Below are 9291 nucleotides of genomic sequence, written 5' to 3'. Positions count from 1 at the left end.
TGTCCCTAAGTCTGAGTGGTCCCATAATTTCCTTAGGGCAGGGGGTGGAGGCAGAGGCAGCAGACGCAGGGGAGGTAGTGGAGTAAGTGGTGGGGGGGGGGGGCAGCGTGAGCACAGCAGGCCTCTCCCCGGAGATCCTTCTTCAGTTTCCTGCCCAGGGTCATGTAGGCACTCTGCACAGGTCCTCCAGACCCACAGAAAAGTGGATGGACCCCACCCATGTGTCCAGGGCAACAGCATAAACCAGATATCTGCCTCAGAGCTTTTCTTTTCATTTTTATTTTAAAGGAAAAAAAAAAAAAAAACAGTGCAAAAACCCATTTTCCAGTGTCAGCCACCCCCCACCCCAGGTCACCCCCCTGGCTCAGGCCTGACTCTTCCTCCCACTCAGCACCCCTTCCCCTCTCATGCAACCCAAAGGGGCTGGAGGCTCCACTTCCCTGGAGTGCCAGATCCCAGAGAGACTTGGGGGGCAGGAGAGAACTGGGGGGGCTGCCCTGATCCACCTGCTCCCCCAGGTCTCCAGCCACGGCACCAGGTACCCCTCTTGGCTTTCATTAACCCTTTCCTGACTAGCTACTAGCTTGGGGGGCACTGAACTGGGGGAACTGTGTTCACAGCCTGCTGCCCCGGGCCGGCTCGGGGCTCTCCTCACTGAGGTTGGGGGGCTCCCTCCCTCCCTCCGTGGGGTGGGGAAGAGCGGCAAAACCCCCAGGTTTAAATACCTTAATGAAAGCAGGGGACGGGGAGGACGGGCTTTAGATCTAATAAATTATTAGCGTTTTTTTTTTAGTGTCCGTGAGGGGCAGGTAGGGTGGGGCAGGGCGTGGCCTCCAGGGCCCCTCCCTCCCCTTACTGGTGTATTTCATTCTCTATGAGGCTGTCCTCGCAAGACTGGAAGTCTGTGTCCGTGAGGCCACCAGGCGGCATCAGCAGCTCCTCATCTTGGGATGAGGATGACGGGGGCTCGTCCCCCGAGCTCCCAGGACCCCCATCCCCATCCCCATCCACCTCTGAGTCCTGCAGCACCTGAGCGATGTATTTCTGAAAGGATAGAAGAGTGCGGCATGAGAGTGAGCAGCTGACCCCTTATGGGGAGGGGTTGATAGGGAGTTGCAGGGCCTACAGGGGGAGGGGCGGTATCCTCCACCCAGGGGAAGCGGGCAGCTACGGGTGAAGCTAGGTCTCTCCCTGTCCCTGTTCTCCAGTCCATGGGGTCTGGAACAGACTTCTCCTTCTGGAGGATAATGGGACACCCAGCTTTGGAGCTAAGTCTCGGTGGCCCCTCCCTACCCTTAGCCATGGAGTGGGGCACTCACCGCAGATTTAGGGACAGCAGCAGCAGTGGGGGGCCGTCCATTGCTTCTGGGGTCCACAGCATCTGTCTCCGTGTGCTCAATCTTGAGGAGCCCAGAATGAGTCAGGAAGTGGGGAAAATGCCTTTACCCTCAGCTGCAATCATGACCCCACACCCTTTGGCACCCGTTGTCCCTGCCCTCAGATCCCAATCATTCCCGTGTCCCTCGCCCCCCTTGCCCCACACCTTGTAGTTGTGGGCACTGAGGTATTTGAAGTGTCCGAAGCAGACGTGGCAGAGACAGATGACAATGGTGATGACCAGGACCACGAATGTGAACATAGACGTGGGGGCTAGGAACCCTAGTGTGGGAGGGACAAAGAATGGGGTTGCTACTTCTCCTCTGGGCTTTCCTCCTAGGGGCCTACCACCCCACTTTGCTACCTTCTGATTGCAGGCCTGCACTCCTACGTGCTGCGGCTTTTCCCAGGCCCCTTGTCTGCAGCCCCCAGCCATCACGGACCTCCAGGGGCCTGCTCTGCTTTGACTCTGGATGGAGTCTCCCCTGCCCCACCCCAGCTCTGAGGGGGGCCCTCACCCGTGCGCATGGTAGAGAAGAAGAGCAGCCAGAAGAGGCAGAGGATTGGCGCAGCCACCACCTGGTTCACAGCCCCGGAGTGGATCTTCTTATCCAGCTTGGCAGGCAGGTAGGCGTAGTAGAGATTGTACCTGTCTACCAGGTGCTTCAGCAGCATGTACATGAGCCCTGGAGGAAGCCACATGGGCTCTGACCTTGAAACCAGTGCTGCCAGACCTCTGTGTGTGTCTGTCGCAGGCTGTCTGGTCCTTCTGAGGTCACTGAAGGGCTGGCCCCCATTATCCTGCCTCAGCCCCATTCAGGATAGTGTCCTAAACCCTCAGCAGGACCAGAGAACCTCAGCTTCTTCTGCTCAACCTCTCGATTCTGTAGCCCCTCACTAGAATAGAAATCTATTCATTTGGGTCAATGAGCATCCTTTTAACACCCATACCACTTTTTCTATCCTGTTTCCAAATAGAGGAGTATGAATTAAGTAGTAAGTTCTATTTTCCTGGAGGCTGAGGGAATGAGAGCTTTCTAATGAAGACAAAAAGGTTAGTTTGGAGCCTTCGATAACCAGGGAGGGTGGTTAAGGGGTTGGGATGTTATCAGGGGGAATGTAGAGGCCACTAGTGGGGCTATTTGTTGAAGAGAAACTGCTAAATTTTAGAAGAGGGACTTGCCCAAGTCACCCGGCTCAGTCATAGCAGGGCATCTCCATGAGTAGCAAGGACCCAACCCCACCCTGGAATCCAAAGGTCCTTCTTGTGTTTACAGGGCTGCGTACCAGTGTGCCCATTGATCCTGTGTAGAAGTATGTGTGTGAATACCTGAGTGGGTATGTGATCATGTCCCAGTATATCCAGTTGAGTGAAAGCACTGGTATTGGCGAGTATGGCCATGTTGGTGTGACTTTGCCCAGGGGTCCAGCTGGGTCCGGCCTGAGCTAAGATGGCTTTTCCCCTCCTCCCCCCAGGCCGGACCCCAGACTGAACCAGGAACCGGGCGGGAGGCCCGAGGGGCCGGTCTCCCAGCCGGGGCCCTGTCCACTCAGGGTGGCCTGCCTTACTAGAGTGGAGCAGGTGAGGTCCTGGGTCCCCCCGAGCAGGGCCCAGGTCCCGGCGCGGCGGTGCCTACCGAAGGGCACGATGATGGGGCAGGTGATACTGTAGGTCATGACCACCGTGAAGACGCACATCATCCAGGCGTAGGCTGCGCCAAACTGGAACTCGTAGGCCTGATGCTGGGGGGGAGATGGGCAGGAGGGTGGCTCAGGAAAGGGAGGGACATACTCAAGGGGCACAGGGCAGGTGGGAGGGGAGAGGGAGCCAGGAAAGAAGCCAAGGGGAAAAGGAAGCCCATGACCAGGGTAGTGCAGGGCAAAGCAGATGGAGAGAGGGGCCAAGGCTGAGAAGGTGGTCAGGGTGGATAATGATGGGGCATAGAGAGGGGCCTCCGGGGGATCAGGGGCTGGCAGGAAGTGGGCTTGGGGATGGGATGCCCAGAGCCCTTGTGTGGGGTTAGGGCCCAGGGACCCTAGGTGTAGGGACCTGGACCTCCCCCAACTCCCATCACAGATACTAGACTGTCAGAACTGGCCAGGGCCTTCGGTGTTATCTATGTCGATTCATCGCTGCGCATATGGGAAAACTAATGGGAAGGGGCTAGACCAGGGCCACAGAACTGGGTTCCCCAAGTCCCAGTACCCTAGTGCCCCACACCCTAGCACGCTGCCGCTGTTTCTGGTTGGGCCCACCAGAGGGCGCTGTGCGGACCGCTGCGGCCCAGGCGGCCGTACCCGCTTCACGTTGCGCCTCTCGGCGGCGGAGCGCGCCAGGCAGAGCCGGATCATGTACATGAGCAGGCCTGGGATGCGCAGCAGGTCCATGGCGTTGCCGATAAAGGCTGAGGCAATGACGTAGTTCACGAAGAAGGCGCCGTTGTCGGGCAGGAACACGCACCTGCGGGCACCAGGTGCTCCAGCATTGCACCCATGGGGGACCTGGTGGCTACTTGCCCACTGCCAGCATTACAGCGCACCACACCTTCACCCCAGCATGCCTTTTGGACACATTCATGTGTCTCTAGCTCGGCCCTCAAGTACCTGTGCCCTAGTCCTCTCAGAATGTGAGCCCCAGAGGCAGACACCAGAGTGTCAGTAGACACCTCCAACACCCTCAGTGTTCATGGAAAACACCTGAAAGTGTGAGCCCAGAGGTACCCTGAGAACTTGTGACCCATAAAGACTCATGGAGAGAGGGCTTGAGACCCCTAAGGCCACCAGTTGACTCTCTGAGATCTCCATAGATAATCCTGTGAGACCCCCAAGACCCCCAAGGGTGTGAGCCCCAGGAATACCTCAAAAACTCCCTTAGACCTTAACTTAACCCAGAGTTACCCCAGAGTATGAGCCTCAGTCATCTCCAGAACAAAAGCCCCAGGACCCTCCCTCTGAGATCTTCAGAGGGGGGGACCTTTGTCAATGCTTGCAACACCCCAAGTGTGAGCCCAAGATTACTGCAGATGGCCCAGAGGAAGAATCTTAGAGCTTGCACCCACGTGAACAGCCATGGTATGTGCCCCCTAAGACACCTTCACAGGGTTCCCCAGAGAAAGAAGGTGCCCCCAAAAGAACTCCATAGGTGTTCTCAGAACTTGTGCTCCATAAGCACCCCAAAGTGTGAGCCCCCCACAGACACTCAAAAGTATGGGCTCCAGAGACCCTCAGGGATACTTCTAGGAACTCCCAAGTCACTTCCATAGTATGACCAAGATCTCACTACAGACACCTCTCCAAATCTCCCGAGTGACACTTCAGACTCCAGAAGTTTACCCCAGAATATGCACCCAGAGCCTTCATATAAACCTCCCAAGGGGGGCCCCAAATACACCTTGAGGGTGATTGTAGAATCCAGAGTGGTTCCCAGAGTGTGAGCTCCAACACAGATCCCAGGAACATCTCCCAGGTGTATACCTGAGACACACCCTCTGAGTCCTTTGGAATGGTCCTACCACTCTGTGCTGTCAAGCCCCTCTTTCTCCTCACAGTGGGGGTGGGGAGCTTTGCTGCTCCCTCCCATGGGGAAGGAAGTGTCTGCCAGGCATACCCACCCCCACCATCCAGTCTCATTCCCCGGGGGCCCCAGTCACTCACTCAAACCGAATAGCTGCCTCAGCCAAGAACTTCTTGTCAAAGAGCCAGCGGAAGAAGAGGTCCAGGCTGGAGAGGAGAGGTGTGGTGCGGGGCTGGAATGGGGAGGGAGAGTCCCTGCCAAGAGCCCCTGGGGATGCCCCTCAGACATGGGGCCCTTGGCTTTGGCAGGGGAGGCGGGAGCCTGAACTGCTCCCTCTCCCCATCCTGCAACCCACTCCCCAACTCCCAGTTCTCATCCCGTCCTCTGAAACCTACCTGCTCAGTCCCAGCGAGGGCAGGAGCAGCACCATGAAGATGAGGAAGGTGTAGCACTTGTGCATGGTGGTCCTGTTCTCTCCGGAGCTGGGGCGGGGGGCACAGGGGCAGAGGTGAGGCAGGCCAGCCCCCATTCTGCCCCCTAGTCAATACGGTATCCTAGGAGGGTCCCCTGAAAAAGTGGGGGCTTCCCGAGGTTAGCATGTGGCATCATCCCTTCCCTGCCAGCTCTGGGACCACCAGGGCAGGGAGTCTGAATGGCAAAGGGCTGCCCAATGGCATGGGTGCCTCTAGGGGCCAGAGCAGGGTGCCATGTATGTGAAGGTGTCTCACCGCGTCCAGTGAGCTTCAAAGAAGGCAGAGTAGTAGACGATGGTGGGGAGCAGGGCCGAGAAGCACCACAGCAGCAGGGTGGGGAAGAACTGGGTGATGATTGGGTTCTGCAGGGGGCACGGGGGGTTGTGTCAGGCAGGGGTCGTCTAGTGGGCTCAGCTTGCTTTGCTTACCTGCCTCCTCCCCCACTGAGCCTGGGCCGCAGGGTTCTCAGGGCCCCATTTTAGACGTCCAGAACACATGGAGGGCAAAGGTTGAAGGTGGGCGCCAGGGCCACATGTACAACCCCGGGGTAAATAATATTAGTTAGCATTTACTACGTACCTACTACGTGCCAAGCACTGATCATGTACTTTACATGTATTTAGCCTCACAATATTACCCCATTTTACAGATGAGCAAACTGAGGCAAAAAAAGTGATTCAATAATTAACCCAGTTAGTAAGCAGTGGGGTGTAGATCTGAACCCAGGCAGTTTAAGTCTTATCTGTTATGCTATTATCACAGTGTTTTAAATCTTTCTTTGAATTTTGAGGCTCCAAGGAGGTACACTGTGTACGTGGTTAGAGGGGTGAGGGGAGATCAGGTGAAGTGGCCCCTGCTTTGCTGCCATCTGAGCAGCCTTGCTTTTCCACATGGGGTTTCATGTAATAATCCTTTTGATAAAGGCATCAGATTCTAAGTTTGGAAGATAACGATTGAGTCTGAACCTTCCATTCTTCTGTTGGGGAGAATGAGGGATGTGGAAAAGGGACTCATCCCATGTCATGTGGCCATTTAGGGCCTGGGCTCTCTCTGTGGGTGTCTCTCTAGTGTGTGCACACCCAAAGGTGGCTGCTTCTGGAAGGAGGTGGCGGGAACCAAGGGAAGTGCACAGAGGGGTTTGCAGCTCACGGTCCTGTGGGCGTTTCCTGGTGGGCTGGACGGGAAAGGCAGGAGAGGAGCCAGACTTGGCAGAAGGCATTCTGGTTTCCCTCATCCCCAGGAGGGATCTGGGCCAGGACAACCCTTGTGACTCAGTCTAGAAGGGTGGGGTGGGGTGTGGCCTCACGTTGAGGTACTCTACGGGCTTGGTGACGTTGAACTTGTCCATGGTGGTGATGATGATGGCCGGGGTGGTGAGGAAGAAGAGGAGGATGAAGAGGACGACGTTGATGACCAGGCAGCGCAGCCACCAGATGAAGCCGCGGATGGAGAGGTGCTCCCTGGGAAGACAGGGGAGGCAGTCACTTCTGGGACCAGACACCCAATTGGTCCCTGGTGGCATCAGGAACTCCCTGCCATCCACCCTACCCACTGCCATATCCCTTTACTCACCAGTAGATGTTCTGGGGGTCGGGGGCGTAGGACACGGTCCAGTTAGAGATGTGCAGGGACTCGCTGCAGGACGAGGAGCGTGGCTCCCCACGGCAAGCGCAGCCCTGGCACTTACACACATTGAAGTCCTTCAGGATGCTGGGGGGAGAGACACTGTTTACCGCAGCACCAGGAGCTGGGGACCCCACTGTTGACAGCTGGCCATGAACACAGGGACCCAAGGGTCTCAGCTGGTCACTGGGGGACTAAGGCCAGGGTGCACAGGCTGGGCGGGGGCTCACATGGCGGTGATGGTCTCATTGTGGAAGGTGACAAAGGCCATGCCAAGAGGCTTCTCGTTCACCTTCTCCTTCTCCCGCTTGTAGTCCTCCTTCAGCTTCTGCTCCAGCTTCGTGTAGTACTCAATGGCCTCCACCTGCCAGAGAGGGCAAGGCAGGCTCTGGGCTGAGAGCTGGGTTGGTGCCCGCAGCACCAGCCAATACTGACCCGGAACTTCCTACAGGCCAGGTAGTGCTTTAAGCTTCCTCTGTCTCTCACAAGAATCCTATGAGGTAAGTATAATTGGCTCTATCTTACGGATGAGGAAACTGAGGCACAGAGCAGTCAAGAAACTTGCCGAAAGCCACAGAGCCAGTAAATATAGTAATAATATAACACTGTCCTCTTGGCTGATTTGGGGTTTGAAAGTTTGGTCACTATAGGGACACAGGACAACCCAAAAATGGGAATAGGGCTTAAAGGACTGTAGGAACAGGTAGGGACCTGCTGACAGAGGGGCTGCACCCTGCCCCCAGCCCTGACTCCAGCCCTGGCCTTGCCTCCTCCACAGGTTTGTTTATTTTTGGGTTTTGTGTGCAGGCCTGTTTGCGTGTGTTCGCGGGGTTGTCGTACATGCACAGTGGGGAGCATCCATTTCTGCTGTGACCTGTCTCCCCGGGATCTTCTAGCCCCTCCATTAGAAGCTCCTGGGCCCTGAGGTCTGAGCCAAGGGTGGGCACGCCCCAAGGCCAGCCCACCTCATACCTGCTCACAGCCTCGAACCACGCAGCAGCAAAGGTGGCCACAGGGCTTGGGGTTGATCATGGTGGGGACATTCTCCTTGCTCTGGAGGTTTGTGAAATACAACTTTCCCCGCTCGGCCTTCTTCCTGTAGGACCCAGGTGCCCAGTCATCCACTGCCTGGCTGGGGCTGGGGCTAGTTGAGAGGATGGGCAAGGAGCCCAGCTCAGGGGTCATCTAGTCAGACAGGAGCTATTTTGTTCTTGGGTTTATTCAGGATACATGGTTCAGACACATTCCCATGCCAGGGTCTCTCTACCCATCTTTTGAGGGCCAGAAATTCTTCCTATAATCTGGCCTCAATTTCTCATACTATAGCTGAAGAAGTGTCTGTCCTCAGATGAGATGGGGACAGTGGGCTGGCCCCTTTCCTCTTGCAACCTACTCTAATCTCCAGGCCTTGCTCTCCCCAGAAGTGAATGGTTAGGCACTCTAGGGATTGAATTAAAATCGAATGCCTTGGGAAACACCCGTAAGGGAAGCCAGACTCCTCTGTGACAACCAAGATGCCCTAATGGGCAGGGGGCTCTTAGGTGTCACCCCGCACCTCCAGTCCCCAGTCATATTACCTTTCTGCATCGAGGAACATAAGACGAGCCACATTGTAACATGGGCGGGCTTCCAGAACCGTGCAGTTGGGGTAGGCCTCCCTGAAACACAGCCCACCATCATTTTCTGTAGGGACTCTGCCCTTCTGCTCCTGACTTTCATGCATCAACTTCAGGACATGCACCCCCCTGCCCCCATGCCCCAATTCAAGCTCCTTCTTAGTCTACAGCAATGAGAGTTACCCTTGAATAAAAATTTGAAATTCCCCTTCATGCTTATCTGAGTGAGGGAGTATGTACAGAGAGGCATGGGGGACTGTGTGAGTGTAGTGTAGGGCTGATGACCCAGGATGTGGGTGTACATGGCATGGTGTCAGGCAAGCCATGACTGTAGTCTGATTCTTGTCCAGGGCTATAGACTTTAAGTTGAGAGAAACTGTTTCTAGTCATGGCTTGTTTCCTTTACCCTGTTCCTAGATCTGAGTATAGTCCCACACTGTATAGTCCACCATGGACTGACTCCAAATAATCCACAGCCCAGTCCACAGAATGATCCCTGCCCAAAGACCAACCAAATATCGATCCATAACCCTGACTTGAGATTGACTTCTAACCTTGGACAGAGCCAGATCCTTTACCTTGATCCAAACTGACCCAAAACCCAGACGCAGAACTGATTCTCTAACCCTGACCCCAAGTTCACCCCAGCCTTGACTTAAGACTGACCAGAGATGGACCATTCCTGACC

The 9291-nt window shown here is 55.8% G+C and overlaps 1 protein-coding gene across 6 annotated transcripts in view; it reads right to left on the bottom strand.

The window, feature by feature from the left end:
- Nucleotides 1-256: 256 nt before the first annotated feature.
- The window catches only part of TMEM63B (transmembrane protein 63B), a 23796-nt gene continuing 14761 nt past the window's right edge, over nucleotides 257-9291 (bottom strand). For 4 of the 6 annotated variants that reach the window (XM_036218439.1, XM_016128649.2, XM_016128648.2 and 1 more), the window contains 14 exons: nucleotides 8565-8645; nucleotides 7960-8083; nucleotides 7218-7351; nucleotides 6937-7074; nucleotides 6671-6824; nucleotides 5620-5726; nucleotides 5287-5373; nucleotides 5032-5097; nucleotides 3676-3838; nucleotides 3015-3120; nucleotides 1896-2063; nucleotides 1544-1659; nucleotides 1320-1400; nucleotides 257-1044 (listed from right to left, as the gene is read on the bottom strand). In XM_036218439.1, coding sequence (XP_036074332.1) covers nucleotides 853-1044; nucleotides 1320-1400; nucleotides 1544-1659; nucleotides 1896-2063; nucleotides 3015-3120; nucleotides 3676-3838; nucleotides 5032-5097; nucleotides 5287-5373; nucleotides 5620-5726; nucleotides 6671-6824; nucleotides 6937-7074; nucleotides 7218-7351; nucleotides 7960-8083; nucleotides 8565-8645 — 1717 coding nt within the window. In that variant the 3' untranslated portion in view covers nucleotides 257-852. Of the gene's footprint in view, nucleotides 1045-1319; nucleotides 1401-1543; nucleotides 1660-1895; nucleotides 3121-3675; nucleotides 3839-5031; nucleotides 5098-5286; nucleotides 5374-5619; nucleotides 5727-6670; nucleotides 6825-6936; nucleotides 7075-7217; nucleotides 7352-7959; nucleotides 8084-8564; nucleotides 8646-9291 lie in introns of those variants that run through there. The other 2 variants (XM_036218440.1, XM_036218441.1) reach the window with 2 other exon arrangements.

Source organism: Rousettus aegyptiacus, unplaced genomic scaffold, assembly GCF_014176215.1.
Source record: "Rousettus aegyptiacus isolate mRouAeg1 unplaced genomic scaffold, mRouAeg1.p scaffold_m13_p_1, whole genome shotgun sequence".
Lineage (NCBI taxonomy): Eukaryota > Metazoa > Chordata > Mammalia > Chiroptera > Pteropodidae > Rousettus > Rousettus aegyptiacus.
The sequence above is the reverse complement of the archived record's forward strand: the minus strand, read 5'-3'. Positions and strand labels throughout refer to the sequence as shown.